General features: G+C 41.1%; 1 protein-coding gene across 1 annotated transcript in view; it reads right to left on the minus strand.

The window, feature by feature from the left end:
* LOC145398213 (glutamate receptor ionotropic, delta-2-like) overlaps positions 1-20,753 on the minus strand; it is a 109,033-nt gene extending 88,280 nt beyond the window's left edge. Inside the window, exons 1-2 of the mRNA XM_080271167.1 lie at positions 20,702-20,753; positions 13,870-14,906 (exon numbers count right to left, since the gene is read on the minus strand). Of these exons, the coding sequence (XP_080127293.1) occupies positions 13,870-14,906; positions 20,702-20,753 (1,089 nt within the window). The remainder of the gene's footprint in view (positions 1-13,869; positions 14,907-20,701) is intronic.
* Between the last annotated feature and the right edge of the window lie 476 nt (positions 20,754-21,229).

A 21,229-nucleotide genomic window follows, 5' to 3' on the forward strand; every position in this document is an offset into this window, starting at 1 on the left:
TTACCAGTTTCAGTGGACACTGCCACCATCTTCAGTGGTCAAGATAGAGAAGGAATGACCACTGAAGATGGTGACAGTGTCCACCCAAACTGTTTGGTAAAGATAATCTTTCTCCGTCTCCAAGCGTGGATTTTATTCTCCGTCGCTGATTATCACGGTACAGTGATTCATCCAGCCAAAATGAACGAATGTTTCTATGCTTGAGAGAATAACCTGCATAATGTGTAATGCAAAGCCAAATAGCGCTTAGCGGTGGACGCAGTAATCATTCGACTAAAAATGTTAGAGGTATTCCCTGAATGCCTCCCAATTAGCAACATCGAAATGCCACAAGCACTGCATCATGAAAGGATCCTTAGACCTTATTGGAACGATGGGACAGGTTACTAAGAAAAGACGACTCCAAGGAACTTTACTAGGAGAAAACGAGTGACAGAGAAAACAAAAGGATTAGACGTAAGAAAAAGGAACTCAGTCCGAGGCGGTCAGGGATAAGGGTAAGGTTTAAGCTGGTCTAGGTCAATAACGGTCATGAAGTAAGTTTGTGCAATAGGTGAATCACTGAGTGAATAGCAGAGCCAAATTTTGTGGCAAACACTGAAACCACCTAAAATAGAGTTTTCAGAAAAGGAAGAAATATAGAAAATGTGTTGCACTTTTGAAGTAAGAAGGCCAATTAATTCTATATGCTCTGAAAAACGGGATAAATACATACCAATAATACATCCATTCAGGAAATAACAGGAAAACTAGAGGCGGGCTTTAAAGAATTCAAAAGGTTCGTGTTGGAAAATAAGAGCAGGTTACGTTACTGAAAACATAGACACAATAGGCATCTTCGGCATTGAAATGAGTAGGCTATAAACAAGAAGCGTTTCCCAAGGCACAGCAAACCCGTCCCCGGCAGTCATTTTAGCACTAACGTATAAACACAACAGGATATCTAGTCAAAGATGTCACATATCAACTTTGGAGTAAATCGGGTGAAAATTGACGATTGTATGTTCATTCGAAATTTTAGGCCGACCAACCTGATGCTACCTAGGGGGTGACCCCCCTAATGTATTGAGGCAGTTATAGGATGCAGATTTGAAAGATGCACCTTTAGGTTTTGGTTTTATGTCGATATGACGAATATTACAGGAGTTATGGCAATTTTTTTTTTTTTTTTTTTTTCATCTTTTAGGTGTACAGCCTTGGCTTTGGCCCAATTTGTCCCAAAATATAAAGAGATGAACAGAACGTTATAGCCCACCATCCCTGTAATATTGGTCAAAATTGCACTGATGTTTGCATAAAGTTGTTAAGGCAGACAGACAGACACACAATCCGAGTCAAAACAATACCTGTCCCCGAGCCCCTCCGGAGTGGGGACGGGTAAAAATGTAGTAGCCTCATACAGCTGAGTTACAATGAGGAAGAGAGTGTCGGGTTCAAAGGATGCGAGGAGGTGTTCAACAGAAAGGAAGTTGGAGGAAACGCTACTAACACTGCAGAAATATACAGAACGATGCCAGGCAAGAAAACACAAGACATATAATTCGGTCGATACTAAGAGAGGGGCTGATGACGGAAGTCCCTGGGCACTACGAGGCTACGTATTATTAACCCACCATATTGAAAAGCTTGAAATAGTATGGCGTATAATGAAAAGGCAAATTAGTGTAAACACAGGAAAAAATTAGCATTGTATGCTAAACTGGTCTCCTTGTTACTGAAACACTGAAAGGTGTTAGAATACGATGATGCTCAGGAGGTAATAATTAATTGCTAATGAAAAGGGAGATACGGCTCTCTTATCACCAGCTTTCCTATCATTTCGGGGGCACCGTTCTGTTCAACTGGTCCTACAGTCTTCTCCTAAGTTCATAAAACAATGTGAAAATTTGTGTGAAGTTAATTTTGTTATTTCGATCATTATTCTAAATGGTTACACTAGCCATTTCATCACGCAATGGCGCTCATTTTGGACCCGGCACAAGCACGCCACTTTAGCAGCAAGTGGTTTGCCACTACACCTAAACAGCACATTTTCATTGCGAATACGAAACTCCAGCATGGTAAGGAACTTGTTATGTGTGATAAACTTAACCCATAACGTTAGACTGAAAGAGTTGGTTTTCCTAGAATTCTTCCCGGTTGGGGAAGATGTTGCATTCAGAATTCTTGACCTCTTGGAGTTAATATCTGTCAGTCTAACAGTCTTGCTTACAACACCGCAATGAAACCCCACTCTCTGTGCATGTGTTGGTGGGAGGGTGATGAAGGGAAGCCTGTGACACAAGAAGGGTTTGATGTGGGATGTAGGAACACAGGTAAATAAATCTCTAACCCCTCTTCCCCTTCATTTAATTTTTTACTGTAATCCTTCAGCCTGTTGCAAGTGCTACTGGAGACTGAGATAAGTGTTACATGATTACTTCAACACCCATGTACAATAAACGTTGCTAACAGTCTGTTACTGTGCCTCTAACTCTAATTTGATCAGTAATTTCAAATTATTATTTTTCTAAGAAACAAAACTGGTTTAAGAATAATTTTCCATACCAAATAATTTACAACAGCAATCAAATAAAGATAATATATAAAAAGAAACTATTGTCTGTTGAACAATGCAGGTTCTTCTTTTTTTTTTCTTTTTTTTTTAAATAAAAGAGCAGAGGAAGAGAAAACAAATGAGTAAAAAAAGATTATCTATACAGCAGTTTACTGGCGTCCTCCATTAATAAAAAATCTGTAACAGCTGGACTTGAACAGCTGTAGGTTGATGTTTGGGAGGAAACAAGTTCCAGAGAGATGAAGTTCGAGGAATAAAAGAATTCTGATAGGCAGAGGTTCTGCAATATGGCTGTGTGACATTCCAGCCTTAAGCGCTACCAGATGCCTATGTAGCACGAGGAAAGGCATCGAGTGGTGGCACAATGGACGTAACTTCGTCTGAGTATATGCCATAAAAGTATCTGTAAAATAATGCAAGAAAGGCAACACTCCTTCTTAATTGTAGGGAAGGTACTTTATTTGTAATACCAGGGTTATTAATACTTCCAACAGCTTTGTTCTGAATTATGTTTAGTTGTTTTAGTGCAACCTCTTCACATCTATTCCACAAGGGTGAACAATATTCAAGCTGAAAGCGCAAATGACTCTTAAAAGTTATAGCTAGCTGCTTGTCAGTGAAGAAGTTACTGATCCGTAACTTGGATTATAATCCAAGTTTCTTTGAGGCGGTTATAGCAAGTGATCTGACATGAGAGGTCTAGTTGAGGGCATTGTTAATTTTACTCATTAATCCTATCTTTACCTCTGAATATCGGAGCATAGAACGAGAAAGCTTTCGTGCTGTCATTTTGAAATCTAAAATATCACAACACCAATCAGGTAATTATATGTTCATTTATATTTACCCCTCCCACCTATCATCACTCGATGAAAAGTTTCAGGGATATATATTTACATCATAGTATTTTATGGAACAATCCAAGCTCTGTCCTCATTAGAAGATAAAATGAACCCAAGAATAAAATTTCAAACAAAATTTTTACAGAGTGAGCTTTTGTTGGGCTCTAGGCTCCTGTGGATGTGATAAGTGAAACAGCTTGTTTTCAGTGAAGGGTCCAACTGCCCCAACACTACCTCATGACATTCCATTGAATTCTACAAGAGATAATCGTTAGACACTAATTCTTCTCTCCATCTCTTAAGTGGGAATTAGGGTTGGGATTAGAGTGTAATTATGATAATTTGTAATAAAAGTGAAAAAGTTTACTTTCTTCTGCTTAGCCGTGTGTTTAATGTCTTTTGTTAGCGTTAAAGAAAAATATTGGAGTTAGGTAGCTTGATAGATGGAGGTAACAACCAAACTATCAATGGTAACAAGTTCTCAACCAAGATCAGATTAAATGAAAAACAGCATGGAAAAAAAAAATCTAAAATCAATATTTCAGAGCCAAACATGGAGACCATTCCCTATAATTAGAGAACATACACGAGAAACATTCTACGTAATGGAAGTTGCCAAGAAGTGAAAGGGTACTGAGAAACGTCAAATAGTGGAAATTACCACAGCTTCATTACTTTACCATTATGCCACAAGGCATTGCAATACATTATCTAAAACTGTGACTTCCTGCCTGCGGGTCATGGTACTCTATCGGGCATTAGCGTATTTAATGGGGGTCATGGGATAATTTTAAGCATCTGTAGCCACAGATTTTCCTATTAATTCTCTTGAAGCAAAATTTCCCGAGAAAAACTTTTTCTTCTAACCTTCCTGTAGACAGCAAATGTGGAGTTAGTTCATGTAGTTAAGATGCGATCTATCCGCTAAGGACACATTCAGAGTCTCTTGATGGAGTTTGGGATAAGGACTGGTCACTATTCTGTTACCAGTATATAGCCAGGTACTTCCGCGATTCTTGCAAAGCAGTGACATCCAATAGGTAGTTCCATGTTCAAGATGACCGCTTCTATGCCATTACCATGACGCAACCAATAATAACACATTTGGGAGCTAAAATATCCCTTAAACCTGATCATGCCTTAACCCGCCCCGTCCCGTCGACGTAAGGGTACATTGCAACATTTTGCATTTGCCAGTCCCGACGACGTACTAATACGTCGTGCAATTGCAAGGTCCCTAATTTGCACAATTTTAAATTTTCGTGCATGATTTTTCGTACGTATACACGGGACACCTTCCTCTATTCCTCTACAAGATGCCAAGCAGGGAAAATGCCTTACACCGCATAACCTCCCCCCCTCACGCCATTGTCTTGGCAATTCACCTGTTACCAGTGACCTGGCCAGTAAAGACATTCAGGGCCAGAGTGATTCCCCAATCGATGACAATGTGGAGGACAAAGTTTACATAGCATTAGAGGAAGAAACAGTCAGAAATAATGATCAGGTAATGTGGCAAAAGAAGATCAGGTATGGTGATGAGTTAGTGAGTGAAACAATGCTTATAATGCCTATATTACTGTTTGAAAACCAATATACTCTCGTACTATATATAAATTCATAACAAGTAAATAAATAAATACCGTTTATGAGTGGTGTGAAATAATTACCCTCCCACAGAACTCGTTTTCTTTGGTGCCAGCCTGTTAGAAAACCCAGTCAAGTAAGGAGGTACTGGTACCTGGATCGAGTATTTTAAACCTCAGGTGAGCGATTTCTCTATGTATTTTCTATGTTTCTCACCAAAAGCGGAGGTTTTAGCCAAAAAAAAAAAAAAAAATCGAAAATACCTTGGGACTGGGGGGTGTCAGAGGTGCGAAATAACTCGGGACATGACGGGTTAAAATCAAAAGGATTTTGAATTCTCATTCATGTGCATGCTCAGAATCCTTAGTTCTGATTACATGAGTTGTTAGAATCTCATGACCAACATGTTCATTTTGGCGACAATGTTCCATTCACTTCTTCAAAGCATTTAAACATGCAGTAGGGTAGTTGCTGGCCATGGAGGCTGCAGTTGCAGTATTTTGTCCGTAGAGTCAAAGAATGGGAAAGGCTGGGAACCACTGCTCTGATACATCGTACCATTTTTTCCCAGTAAGACACACACAAAATCCTTGCAAATCACAAAGGAAACACAGGTTCGGTAACTTTTTAAAAATATAAATCTGTTATGATTGATCATATTAAATTTAACTCAAACTCCAGTGTCACTTAGGAAGGGGTGGGATGATCACAGTAATGGAAGGGATAGGTGCTAGGCAGTGAAACACTCATCCCCTGACACACACACACACACACACACACACACACACACACACACACACACACATACACACACACACACACACACACACACACACACATATATATATATATATATATATATATATATATATATATATTTCACCAATTGTTTTGAAAAAGTGTTCCCCTGAACTTGCCTCTGTCCTAGCTAAATTATTCAGACTATGCATACGTACTTCTTTATTCCCAAATTCATGGAAAGAAGCCAATATCCACCCAGTTCCGAAGAAAGGAAGTTCGTCTGACCCCTCCAATTACAGACCAATAGCTGTCACATCTTCTCGTGGTAAGGTATTTGAAACTTTAATTAATAAGCATATTGTTAAACATCTTGAATCCAACAACTTAATTAGTGATAGACAATACGGTTTTCGCCACGAAAGATCCACCGTTGACATACTCAATCTCTTAACTCATACCATCCATCAATCAATTGATCTTTTTGGAGAAACTCATGCAGTAGCTCTTGATATCTCTAAAGCTTTCAACAGAGTATGGCACCGTTCCCTACTGTCCAAACTCCCTTGCTATGGACTAACGTCTTTTGTTCCTTTGATTTCTTCTTATCTTAGTGACAGGAAAATAAGAGTAAAAGTAGATGATGTATATTCAAATTTCCACTCAACGCCGGCGTGCTGCAGGGATCAGTTCTGGCGCCAACCCTATTTCTGGTTCATATTAATGATCTCTTATCTGTCACTCACAATCCCATTCACTCATATGCAGATGACTCAACACTACATAGTTCATTCACACTCAGACATCCATTTACAAAGTCTAATATCTCTACCTCTCAACTCAGTACAGCCATCTCCATAAATCAAGATCTATCTACAATCAGTGAATGAGGACAAAACAACCTTGTGTCTTTTAATGCTAGTAAAACTAAATATAAACAGTTTCCTAATAGACAGGTATTACCAGATTCGTACATTACCTTCAGTACTACTAATATTCCCATCTCCAATAATATTGAAATTCTTGGTGTCTCACTTAACAGTGCCCTCAGCTGGACCTCTCATGTCAGATCACTTGCTAAAACCGCCTCAAAGAAACTTGGATTATTGTACAGAGTCCGTAACTTCTTCGCCGATGAGCAGTTAGCTATAATTTATAAGAGTCATGTGCGCTCACAGCTTGAATATTGCTCACCCTTGTGGAATGGTTGTGGAGAGGTTGCATTAAGACAACTAGACAAAATTCAGAGTAAAGCTGTTAGAATCATTAACAACCCTGCCATTATATATAAACTACCTCCCCTGCAAGTAAGAAGGAATGTTGCCTCCCTTGCATTATTTTACAGATATTTTTTTGGCAAATGCTCAGACGAAGTTGCATCCATGGTGCCACCTCTCCATGCCTTCCCTCGTGCTACACGGGCATCTGGTAGCGCTCATGACTGGAATGTCACTCAACCATATTGCAGAACTTCTGCCCATCAGAATTCTTTCATTCCCCGAACTGCATCTCTCTGGAACTCGCTTCCCCAGAGTTGTTTTCCTCCAAATTTCAACCTACAACTGTTCAAGTCTAACTGTTACAGATATTTTATGAACAGAGGACACCAGTAATCTGGTGTATGGATTATTTTTTTTTTCCCATTTGTTTTTCCTTCCTCCGTTCTGTTATTTAAATATATATATATATATATATATATATATATATATATATATATATGTTATGCTAGGTGTTTAAGGGTCAGCTTCCCGTTCCTTGAACGCCTAGTGTGCAGCTAGGTTCTCTTTTTAGACCGGAGCTTTGACAAATAAGAGAGAGGCAGGACACAGAAAACTCAAGGCAACAAGCTTACACGTGTATTGACAAATTCTATATGTGGAACAGGTAGATATCACAACAACAGGAATCTGGGCAGTTATAAGACATATGCAAGGATCATGGGCAATAGTATCATGCATGATACTATTCGGACAATAGTTCAGGGCAATAGGTGAATAGCACAATGAACAGTATTTAATGTCTTTTGGGCAAGAGAATAGGTCACGGTCACTTTGAGGGAAATATAGACTGTGCTTAGGATCAGCAACTTATTCACAGGTCTTGTAGTACAGAGCAATCACACTGTGAGGGCCGAGTCTAATGTTCGCTGAAATCACTGCACTCTTGTTGGGTCTTCCTTATTTCCCTCACTACTTCACTATCTGGCCAAACTGCGACTATCACACATTAATATATATCTCGGACTTAGATTCCCTTGGATAATATAGCACACTGCCCGATATTCAGGTCACTATTACACTATCACTGCACTTTCACTGTCATTCACTATCAGTGGGGTGGCGGCGTGGTTAGGGGGCGGCAGGAGAATTTACAGCCCGACTCCTGATGGGGGCTAGGTCCCACCTGTGACCTGTGTATCCAGCAGCCACGAGATCACTCGTAGGGGCGTCCTCTCTTGTCCGGAGCTGTGGGCAGTGAAGGGCCTTGCACTGTCAGGGCTGGGAGCTGGAGTGCAGCCCTCAGGGCTGGGGCCAAAGAGCCTCCTGAAACGCTCACTTAGGCACCTGATGTAGGACAAGGGTCATCTGCATCGGGGTAGGGAAAGACCTCACCCTGGGGTCCTGGGACTGGCCTTGGGGGCCTGGCGGCTGCCGTCTCCTGTTGTCGGGGACGCCGTCAGGGGTGAGCTGTGGCATCGGCCTTCATCGGAGTCAGTCAGGTAGGGTCCCTCTGGAGCCGGCTGGGCAGAGTACAACCCTGGGGATAGCACAGGGCCTCTCCACAGGTCCTCGGGGCTGAGGCAATCCTCCTGCGGGTTGCCTCTCTGGTGGTGGACAATAGGGTCGCCTGTGCCCCTGCCTGTCAGCAGGTCTGATGGCAGGGGACCTCCTTGTAGCAGAGTCACAAGGGGTGATGGGCTTTGGTGCTCCTCCCCAGTGTTGCTACCAGCCGTTGCTGGGTTCCTGTGGGCAACGAAACCAGGGTGGCTACCGGCCATACGCCCGGGCCCAACTCCATGACGGGGAAGCAGGCGAAGTGCAGCTACCGGCCGTCACTTGCCTGTCAGGCGGGTACCAGCCTTCACCTTGTCCCCGTGTAGAGAACAACGTTCTGACGAGAAGCAGCTATGGGCCATCTCCTGCCAGTGGGCATGGCTACTGGCCGTCGCCTGTGTCCTGTTCTCGGAGGCAACTACAGGAGGAGAGGGGATATACCCTTCTCTCTCTAGCTCAGCTACCGGCCGTCGCTGGTTCCTGCAGGGGGGTATAGCAGCACCTGACTGGGGAGCGGCTAGCGGCCATCTCCTGCCATGTTGCCCGGCTACAGGCTGTGGCTCTTAGGGGGGAGCAGCTACCGGCCATCTCCTGAACTTCAGAGCGGCTACAGGCTGTCTCATATTGGGCTTTAGAGCAGTTACAGGCCATCTCTTGAAACTCTGAGCGGCTACAGGATGTCTCTAAATATGCGCGGCTACTGTCCGTCGCTGGGATGCTGCTAGGAGCTGTAGAGTCAGCTCCACCCCGATCCTGTAGAGGGTCAGCTTGCCCACAAGGTAGTCTCCTTTTCCTGCTATGGTGGCAATGGGCGAGATCCGGGTCATAAGGGTGCGCGGCCTGTGTGGACTTATGTCCCTGTCGCCTGGGGTCGGGTCGTGCTCTGTCCCCCTCCGTAGGCTCCTCCCGGAGGTGTCGTGGTGCCCTCAGTCACTATTACAGCATTTTATTATATATCTATATCTATCAATATATATATAGATAGATATATATATATATATATATATATATATATATATATATATATATAAACACACACACATATATATACAGTATATATATATATATATATATATAGAGAGAGAGAGAGAGAGAGAGAGAGAGAGAGAGAGAGAGAGAGAGAGAGAGATGAGAGAGAGAGAGAGAGAGAGAGAGAGAGAGAGAGAGAGAGAGAGAGAGTCCACTAATGTAAACAGGTAATTATGTTCTATGGATATTTATAGTTTCAGATGGTTACCTCAATCAGTAATATGGAAAAGCCCTTCTAGCTTTGTTCATAAGACAAACACAAATCAATGTTTATTGCAGACACAAGTGTAAGGGAGGGCGTTTCACGGGGAGGGGGAGGGGGGAAAGGGAGGCAGAAGTTAACCATGAAAATGGTGGAAGTTACCTTGACATCTAAAGATTTGTTGATTACCAGTAAAGTGCGCTTTGTGAGCGCGTAACGAGAGTATGAGCGTCTGTACATATGCCTCTTATTTCATCTTGGTGTAAACTTTCAACATTTCTGGTGGGGTAATTAATCAATAACAGGAGAATAATTTAGCTAAACCATTTTTTTTCTCACGTTTTCTCTCTCCCACGTTTTCGTCCTGGATGTGTATATAGCAAGAGGCCTTAGCATTTATCACACGTGCAATGTCCAATTCTCTGCTCCTGACTGGCCATGTCAAGGAAGTGCATTGGTAAACTGTTGCCTATTAATCAAATGATGAAAAACAGAAATGGGGCGATTACCCTCGCTGATTTCACCCTCTAAATATAGGAAACACGTTCATGTAAAATAATGAGCGTAATTTTGGATATTAAGTTGTTAGAACTCATGCAAGAAAACATAGTGTTACAACAGGACATATTTTATAATCCGATTTCATAGTGGAGCATGTCAGGTTGAAGCCCTCGGTGCATTCCCTTGGAAAGCTTGGATTTTTTTTTTTTTTTTTTTTTTTTGTCTCATGAGTAAATGTATAGCTAAACAATTTTTCAAAAATGTATCTACTACGTGCTGATAGAATCTCTTATCAATCTCACATAGAAAAGTTATCAGCCTCTGAAAACGATTGGAATGGAAAAGGGGGAGGGGGGAGAAAACATAATCACTGGAGAAACAATTTGGTAAGATGGCAGATGGTGCAATGAGAGCTTGTTACCCGTCCTCTCCCAGGAGGGGCTCGGGGACTGGTATTGTTTTCACTGGTGTGTCTGTTTATTTGTTCGTCTGACTGTCTGCCTGTTAACAACTTTACTTGAAAACTGATGGTGCGATTTTTACTAAACTTACAGCGATGATGGGCTATAACCTGATCACTTGATTAAATTTTTGGCCAAAATGAGCCAAAGGCCAGGCTGTAGGCCAAAAAATATATATAAAAAGTTGGGTAAAAATCGTTTTTTCGTCATAACTCCTTTCAGATTCGTCATATCGACATTAAACCAAACCCTAATGGCGCATCAACCAAATTTGCATCATATAACATGCCTCACTACATCAGGGGGGCCACCCCCCAGTTAGCGTTAGGGGAGTCAATGTTAGGTGGGTCGGGCTTAAAATTTCAAATGGGCCTAAAATCATCAATTCTCACCCTATTTACTCCAAAATTTTCTATATGAAATCTTTGACCAGTTATCCTGTTGTGTTCATACGTAAGCACCAAAATGACTGCCGGCTAAGGGTTTGCCGTGCCTTGGCACCGCTTCTTGTATTTGAATTTTCTTTGCACTTGGAATGGACAAAGCCAAGTCAGAAATCAGATGTTTAACAATTCCAGGCAAATGCGCTTTACACTTGATTCAGGGGTAGGGATTTACCAGTGACTTTCGGCAATCATCTCCTTGTTTTGGACTACACTAAAAAAAAGCTTGATAAAAAAAAAAGTTTCTCACTTTAATGGGGGGGTGCGGAATGCATCCAGCTATGCCCAAGACGAAAATCATAGCACAGAACACACTCAGGTGGATCTCGACCAAGGAAGCGATAATCATGTCAAATGAAAGAAGTACTGCATACGGGTCGTCAAATTAGTTGTGCCAAAATGTCAAAATTCTTTGCCCCCGCAGAGGCTCCCTACATGCAGGTCATCTCAAAATGGTAGAGTCAAAGGCTATTCGTCTCATTAATTCTCTTCCTTTCACTGGCTACCTTGAACCTCTGTCTCTTCTCCGCACTGTTGCATCTTTATTTCTTTTCTATCGATACCTCAATGGCCACTGCCCTTATGGACTGTGTATACATTCCTCCTCCATTACGGCGGGCACACAGCATCCGTCTGGCAGCAAACTCGCACTCCTTTTGTGCCCACCACTTTAATGTAAGACTTAACCAGTTCTCCCAGTTCCTATTTTATGCAACAGGTTAACTCTGGAACTGTCTCCCTCTGTCTGTATTTCCTACTGCCTATGACCTCTAATCCTTTAAACTTCGAGTGTATAGGAATCTCAATCTCTCTCTCTCTCTCTCTCTCTCTCTCTCTCTCTCTCGCTGGGAACAATCTTGCGGGCTTGTACTTCATATCTTGCTTAAACAAAATAAAATCTCTTGCAAGGATCGACACGTACTTTTGGAGTGACAGGACAGTTTTCTGTGATCATACAATTGTCGGTGGAGCTCAGTGTTGGAGTAAGAATGACTTGTTATTTAGAAGGATTTGTTATAAATTTAAGGACAGGTTGTGCTGAGCAATATCCAAGGCCCTCCAGGAACAAGGGTAGCCATAAACTACTCTGCGTCAGTAATAATAAAACAAATATGACTTTGTTCGTCAAGCAAACTGTTGAATGAAAGAGTAGTTCCACATCGCATTGCGCAGTAATGAGATGTAAAATGAAGAGTTCAAAGACTGTGAAGTAAAAAGAATGTATTCCATTGTATAAATGACATCACCAAAGAATTTTTGAAAGTCGTTACAGTTACTGAACAATTATATGACTCTGATACATAAGTCAGAGACTGGCACAATAGTTTTAGCTAGAGAGTCGATTATCAGAAGTTTCAAGCTTGTGACAACAAGAACCACCCTGGCACTGTAAATCAGTGTAGGGGAGGTAGAAGGCCACGCAACAGGAGTGCTGCCAATGGTTTCTGTCAGCTGGGTTACGGTGAGGAAAATCTGAGGCTAAGAGGGGAAGCTGCGGTGTTCAGCAGACATGAAACAGGAGGAAACGTCACGCATGCTACCGTAATTGAGAGAAACAAGTCAAACACTGATGCAGGGAAATTCAAACGTTCATCACACCTTAAGGAACATGGGTGCGGACATTTCTTGACACCTCTCTCAGGGGCTCAGCTGCTATGCAATATGCTGCTAAGTATTATTACGTAATTTTAAAGGATCATCCTTCCTGAAATAGGCAGATAATGTACTAAAGGGTAGATGAGAAATGAGCTGACGTATGTTTCATTCCCTATTAAAGGGCACTGTTAAAGGGCAGCATATTGTCTTCCGATGGAGTGCTGGGTACTTTATCACTAACAATTGCATATGTATCGAAATGTTTCATTTCCCCAACATATGGCCAGTATATGATAATGTCTTCCACAAAATTTGTTTTGACCACTGTCGCCCTATTTTCTTACGACTTGATGGGACACCTTCTCTATACGTTGCTTTACCAGTCTGTCACATCGCTAATTACCTCCGCCAACGAAGTTAGAGGAGGTAATGCATTCGCTTATGTTTGTCTGTTTGTTTGTTTGTCCACAAGATGTCTCGAAATGCTCTCAGTGAATTTCAATGAAATTTTGTGAAAAGATGGGCCATGGGACAAGAAAGAAATGATTAAAATTGGGGGCGAATTCGGTTCCGGGTGCTGATCCTGCAATGACATTGACGGAGATATGCGCTCTCTGAGTGCTTTGTAATTTTCTGTATGAAATACAAGCAGTAGGCTGCACTTTTTGCTATTAAGAGTTCATCACAGAGTATATACAATAAATATTGCAAGGACCGTGAGTGTACTTGTAACAAAAATATGGCAGGTGAAGATGTTTTGCCTCAAGTGGGGCTAATGCATATGCCACAGCAAAATTGATGCCACTGATATCTAGTGAGTGCACACACTAAAACAGAAAACATATAAGACGAATAAAGGGTACTTTTGTCACACTTGAAAAAAATATTATGCACAGACAGAGCTAGGCTAAAAAAAAATTTTGAGTGCTAGAGGACGAAATAAACCGTTACGCAATAAACGAACTATATTTTGCTCTCAGAGAATATGATGTAGCCACATTGAGCATAAATAGTACTTCTGTAATAAAGGTATATGAAAACACTGATGACAAGTGCAAAGTGCATACCAGTTACTGAATGATGAGTGTTGTGGTGAAACAAGGAAAGAAAGTGCAGGTTGTGTCTATGTGATATGTCACCTTGAGAACGATACCAGTAGGGTCGCTGGTGTGATGGAGTCTGTGAAGGATGAAAGCCAGCGGGAAGGAAATCACCACCGTGGTGACAAACACCAATCCCCATATTAACGGGGAGAAAGGATAAAGGATGTTCCTCCACTGGGGTAATGGCTGAGGCACTTCCAGGACGATTCCATAACTACTCTCCCAATATGGGTAAGTCGAATCAAAGTCGCTTACTGAAGCAGGAGCGATGTTCAGTGCGTTTATCACCAGATCCCTATCTTTGTACATCAGCTCACCAAACATTCCTTTCCATGTCCCATTCTGTTTGATTCCCCATACTACTTCATCCATGTGGTAAAATTTCGTTCGAAAGTTAAGTTTATTACCAATAGTCTCTGCAGCATCTGCGTTGGCTCCAATACAATCACCTGCCATGTTTTCTCTGTCAAAGTAGATGAAAGGTTCATCAAGGCATATCATTGGCACCCTCAAAACTTGACCTCCAAAGTCATGGAAGCTGGGAGGGAACAGTGCCTCCCGATTGTGAAATTTGCCAGGACTCCAGACTCCTAGGGTAGTTTTTTTAACCGAGTGGCGTACATCTGTAGATCCAGAGGTGAAGACAAGAAGACGGGGTCTGCTGGCTTTAGCAGCTGGCTGAAGCAGCAGAATGAACCTGGAGCGCTGGACGACGGGCTGGCTGAGGATGGTAGTGGTGTTGAGGTGCGCGTCCAGGCAGAAGAGAACGAGGTTGCTGGGGTTCCAGTGTTTGTTGTCTGCCAGGAGGAGAAGGAAGGCGGTGGGGTCATGCTGGAAGAGGAGGATGGCGGTGAGGAGGGAGCCCTGGGTGTGTTGGGAGCAATGGGCGGTGTGAAGGAGTGAGAGTTGTGTGAGGAGAAGGACGGGCGTGTGGGAGGCTCCAGCTTCTGCCACCACCCGGCCCACGTCCAGCAGGCGCTGACTATCGTCGTCCGTGACCAACAAGAGATCGTGGCCACGCAGCGACTCGGATGCTAGTGTGCTGAGAGCGTCTTGAGCCAGGATCGTGTTTTCTGGGGAAGATGAGATCCAAATTAGTTGCTGTTATCAATCTTGTGGTGTGGCACACGGGGGACAGAGTTCCATCACATTCTTCTTCCTTTCACAAACAAAACTACATTGAACTGCGTGTGACTGAAAACATATTGGAGACAAGTTAAGCCCCCAAAAGTTGTTGAGTGCAAACACGGAATACTTGACAAACAATGCTTAATCTGTGTACGTTTAGCACAAGTGCTGATTAGTAAAAATAAACAAAAATGGGTTGTATATGGAGGGTGGACAACTAGGAATAAAAATGGATGAATTGGTTGCCTTGGATGACAGAATGTAGTTCTAGTAAAATGACGATAGAGTACAGTGAGAACAGAAGTTTATGAAGGATATAGTACAGAAGACAATGAATGCAAAGTAGCAGTAGCAACAGTAGTAGCCGTAGTTCCAAGTTTATCAGAAACATGAACCCGGTGGACTGCTGATTTAAGCTGCTCTTCTTTGATAGTTTATAATCCCCCAGTCGGAGGATAGGAAGTTGAGCGATGTGTATATAGGGGAACAGAACCACCATGTTCCACTGATGGCATAGCACAAATGCGTCACTCTCCAGCACCACTAAGTACCCTGAAAATATGAAATAAAGTTTATATCGGAGTTGAAAAAAAAATAGAATAAAAAAATACAAAAGGTGAAGTAGAAAATGCAAACCAACGGACAACAAATAAGGAACAGATGGATGTACTATTTTGAGTAAATGGATAGACTTGGTGATACAAAAAGAGGGAAAGGGCACCACAGAATAACAAAACTTCAGAAATGAAGAATGATATGAAGAGGCTGACGAATAGGAAAACAGTAGGTATTAGTGAAATAGCACAAAGCCTTTTTACAGACGCAATAAAATGGAGTGGAATGTTAGAGAGAAGTATGTGTAAGAAGTGCATGTAATAAGGCCACTACTGGAAAAACTGCATGTCAGTGACCATAATACGCGTATGGTTGGTGTGCCTGGAAAACTGGTTAAATAAAGCACCATATTAAGGTAAGAGCCTTTATATTTTCATATGTGTAACATTTCGCTTTGTTCCGGTCTTTACTAGACAAGTCATTTCTGCTATAATTCTGTCTGTATACAGTACCATCAGACCTGGTTACAACAAGGGGGAAGGGGAGAGGGGATTTCGACTACGTGTCTACATGCGTGGACAAAATGTCTATTATAATTATTGGTTAGCTATTATTATTATTATTATTATTATTATTATTATTGATACCCGTCTCCGCCGGGGGGGGGCTCGCGGATGGCAATTATTTTCTCTCGATTTGTTTGTTTGTTTGTTTGTCTGTAAGTCTGTCTATCTGTCTGTCTGTCTGTCTATCTATCTATCTATCTATCTATCGATCGATCGATCGACCGATCGATCTATCCGTCTGTCTGTTAACAAAGTTACCAGAAAACTACTGGTGCAATTTTGACTAAAATTTCAGGAATGATGGGCTGTGAACTTCTGATCACCTGATTAAATTTTGGGCCAAACTGGTCTGTGGCACAGGCTGTAGCCCCCCTTTCCCCCCAGAAAAAGTTTTTTTTCCTCATAACTCGTTTCAAATTCGTCATATCGACATGAAACCAATTCTTAAAGATGCATTTTTCGAATCTGCATCCTATAAATTGCCTCATTCCATCAGGGGGGTCATCCCCTAGTTAGCGGTAGGGGGGATAGTGTCAGGTGGGTTGGGCCTAAAATTTCAGATGGGCATAAAATAGTCAATTTTCATCCATTTTACTCCAAATTTGATATGCGACATCTTTGACTAGATATTCTGTTGTGTTTATACGTCAGTAGTAAAATGACTGCCGGGAAAGGGTTTGTTGTGCCTTGACACCACTTCTTGTTATTATTATCATTATTATTATTATTATTATTATTATTGTTATTATTATTATTGTTATTATTATTATTATTATTATTATTATTATTATTATTATCATCATTATTATTATTATAAGGAAGATCTAAATCGCCGCCTTTACAGACAGTTTGAGCTGCAGAAATCATTCCTCGCCATATTATGGTACTGGTTGGCCGATTCATCTAAGCAATTATCCTCCTGATCCGACTACCGGAACCCGGATAGGATCCAGAAAATATAGGGATCCTAAAGCTTAAGAAGCACTTAAGTTAGAGGGATGAAATTTGTATGGCGTACACCTGGGACATGGCCAGAATGCAGTGCTTAATATAGTTCAGATCTGACCATTATTCTCTGAGATCACCTGTGGTCCAAAATTTTGGACTACTCCCGAAGACTGATTTTACATGAAAGAGTAAAGCTTGAGCCACCAGTCTCGGCAGACTTGTAGCTCTTGATGATGAAGGTGACATCCAGAAGTTCTTGACCTCAAAGTCACTTTATAGCTCGGGTTCTAGTAGTTTATCGTTCCCCCAGTGCTTCTTCGGAACCCAGTGTATTTGATTCCATATCCACTCAGTTGAGTAACCTTGACCTTGCCCTTGGCCATGAAATTACCATTTTGGGTGATTTTAACATACACAGTGTTGAATGGTTATTCCATTCTGCCCGGACTGATGACGCTGGTCTAGAATGCGAGCTGTTTGCGGAATCATTTAATCTCACCCAGTTGGTAAAGCAACCAACCAGAATACCTGATAATCCTGACCATAATGCCCATCTCTTGGATTTATTCTTGACAAATAATCCAGATCAATACAGGATAGAAGTACTGTCACCACTTGGATCCTCTGACCACAATCTCATCAAAGCCTCATTAGTTAACCCTCCTACACCTCCCCATTCCGAACCTGTCAGGGTGACCCGATGGCACTTTGACAGGGCAGACTGGGATGGATTTAGGAATTATCTTGCTGATGTTCCATGGCAGTCTTCTCTAGTGATCCCAATTCTACCCAGTCCCACATTTGTGACTTAATACTAGCTGATATGGATTTATTCATACCAAGTCAACAATTCACTAAAAGATCAAACTCTCCAAAATGGTTTGATGGCAATTGTGCCAGAGCAACAGCCCAAAAGTCATTAGCATATAACTCTTACTTAAAATCAAAAACACCTGAATCACTCTCCCAATTTAAAATTGCTAGAAATCATGCAAAAGCTGTATTAAATCTATCTAAATCAAACTTTCTTCAAAAGCAAGCATCAAAACTACTTAACAACCCTAATGACAATAGAATATTCTGGTCAACTCTTAATTCTTTCAATAATAACTTTAACAAGTCATCTTCCATTCCCCCACTAAAATCTTCAGATGGCAATATTACAAATGACCCACGTGGGAAAGCAGATATCTTTGCTAGTACCTTCGCAAGAAACTCTATCATAGATGATACCAGCCAGAATGTCTCAGTACTGGAACTTGATTCTCCCGAAATTGCCCCACTTAAAATACAGACAAGATTTGTAAAATCCATCCTAGACAATTTACCTACCAACAAAGCTCCAGTTCCAGATGGAATTCCGCCAATTGTTTTGAAAAAGTGTTCCCCTGAACTTGCCCCTGTCCTAGCTAAATTATTCAGACTATGCATACGTACTTCTTTATTCCCAAATTCATGGAAAGAAGCCAATATCCACCCAGTTCCGAAGAAAGGAAGTTCGTCTGACCCCTCCAATTACAGACCAATAGCTATCACATCTTCTATTGGTAAGGTATTTGAAACTTTAATTAACAAGCATATTGTTAAACATCTTGAATCCAACAACTTAATTAATGATAGACAATACGGTTTTCGCCACGAAAGATCAACCATTGACATACTCAATCTCTTAACTCATACCATCCATCAATCAATTGATCTTTTTGGAGAAACTCATGCAGTAGCTCTTGATATCTCTAAAGCTTTCGACAGAGTATGGCACCGTTCCCTGCTGTCCAAACTCCCTTGCTATGGACTAACGTCTTTTGTTCCTTTGATTTCTTCTTATCTTAGTGACAGGAAAATGAGAGTAAAAGTAGATGATGTATATTCGAATTTCCACTCAATTAACGCCGGCGTGCCGCAGGGATCAGTTCTGGCACCAACCCTATTTCTGGTTCATATTAATGATCTCTTATCTGTCACTCACAATCCCATTCACTCATATGCAGATGACTCAACACTACATAGTTCATTCACACTCAGACATCCATTTACAAAGTCTAATATCTCTACCTCTCAACTCAATACAGCCATCTCCATAAATCAAGATCTATCTACAATCAGTGAATGGGGACAAAACAACCTTGTCTCTTTTAATGCTAGTAAAACTAAATATATCCAGTTTACTAATAGACAGATATTGCCAGATTCGTACATTACCTTCAGTGCTACTAATATTCCCATCTCCAAAAGTATTGAAATTCTTGGTGTCTCACTTAACAGTGCCCTCAGCTGGACCTCTCATGTCAGATCACTTGCTAAAACCGCCTCAAAGAAACTTGGATTATTGTACAGAGTCCGTAACTTCTTCGCCGATGAGCAGTTAGCTATAATTTATAAGAGTCATGTGCGCTCTCAGCTTGAATATTGCTCACCCTTGTGGAATGGTTGTGGAGAGGTTGCATTAAGTCAACTAGACAAAATTCAGAATAAAGCTGTTAGAATCATTAACAACCCTGCCATTACATATAAACTACCTCCCCTGCAAGTAAGAAGGAATGTTGCCTCCCTTGCATTATTTTACAGATATTTTTTTGGCAAATGCTCAAATGAAGTTGCGTCCATGGTGCCACCTCTCCTTGCCTTCCCTCGTGCTACACGGGCATCTGGTAGCGCTCATGACTGGTATGTCACTCAACCATATTGCAGAACTTCTGCCTATCAGAATTCTTTCATTCCCCGAACTGCATCTCTCTGGAACTCGCTTCCCCAAAGTTGTTTTCCTCCAAATTTCAACCTACAACTGTTCAAGTCTAACTGTTACAGATATTTTATGAACAGAGGACACCAGTAATCTGGTGTATGGATTATTTTTTTTCTCCATTTGTTTTTCCTTCCTCCGTTCTGTTATTAAAAAAAAAAAAAAAAAAAAAAAAAAGGCAATGGCTGTGGCAATTTTCACTATCAAAATTGTCTTTAGACAATTTAACATCGTTGTAGTTTATATTATTATTATTATTATTATTATTATTACTATTATCATTATTAATATTATACTGTAATAGTATTATTAGCTATCATTTTCTTAATAATAATAATAATAATAATAATAATAATAATATTATTATTATTATTATTATTATTATTATTGTTATTATTATTATTATTGTTATTATCATTATCATTATTATTATTATTATTATTATTATTATTATTATTAATTTCAGTATTATTATTATCCATCCATCATCCAATCCAACATTGCCCCATGAGGAGCGTAGGAGCCCGGGCATATGCAAAGTGGTCCTGACATTTAAGATGAGAGTGACCAGCCTCACCCATCCCTGAGTGCCATTACGTGAGCAATAACCCCAACCATTCCTTGGATATAAACTTTCACCGGCTCAATCGGACTGGAGCACCGTAATTACCCACTAAACAACCAGGCGCCATAATTTGGTTATATGGTTACTATCCAGCATAGAAATGGTTTCCTGGTGTACAGGAAACCATTCGGCTTGTCACTCAGTGTTGAGTCACTCACATGCAGAGGGAAGAGGAAAGAATGAAGGACAGAAAGACAAAAGAGGGAGTGTAAAGTCACCCGTAGGCAGAAGGACGCGGAAAGAATGAAGTAAAGAAAGACAGATAATAGTCCAGGAGACGGGTGTTTTTTTTTTTAGCTGAACCTTGCTTTAGGGTATATACAAGGTTTTTTGGTTGTTTATTGCTCTCCCACATGTCCTGAACAAGAATCCGACGGATGCCACTCTGGCACCCTTGGGCAAATTTTTTTATAGGGGCAAGTAAGTACCCCCTTCTTAATAAGTGATTTGGTCAGCCGTTGTAATATTCAGACACTGCTCCCAGTTTCATCTTCTTGAAATTAAGTCATTGAAGATGTCAAGGTCAATGTCCAGAATGCTGTTGCAATTGGGCAAAATGTGGCTGCCAGGTTTCTAGGCAAATTACCTGGAGGTTTCTATGAACCAGTGAAAAAAGAGGTGGTCACTATGGAGACAGTGAAGAAAAGAGTCAGAGTCGGAGACAAGACAGTGTATGACACAGAAAGGTTGTATGAAAGAATGCTCGTGACAAGTGCTCACAGGGGCTTGACTTAAAGGATGTCCTCAGTTATGAACTGGCACCCATCCCATTCAGTCTATTCGATGAATATGGTGATATGAGGAAAGGCAACAAATCCTCTCTTGTCAGCC

This window comes from Coenobita brevimanus, chromosome 44 (genome assembly GCF_032717465.1).
Source record: "Coenobita brevimanus isolate Jiangsu-jjx chromosome 44, ASM3271746v2, whole genome shotgun sequence".
NCBI classification, from domain to species: domain Eukaryota; kingdom Metazoa; phylum Arthropoda; class Malacostraca; order Decapoda; family Coenobitidae; genus Coenobita; species Coenobita brevimanus.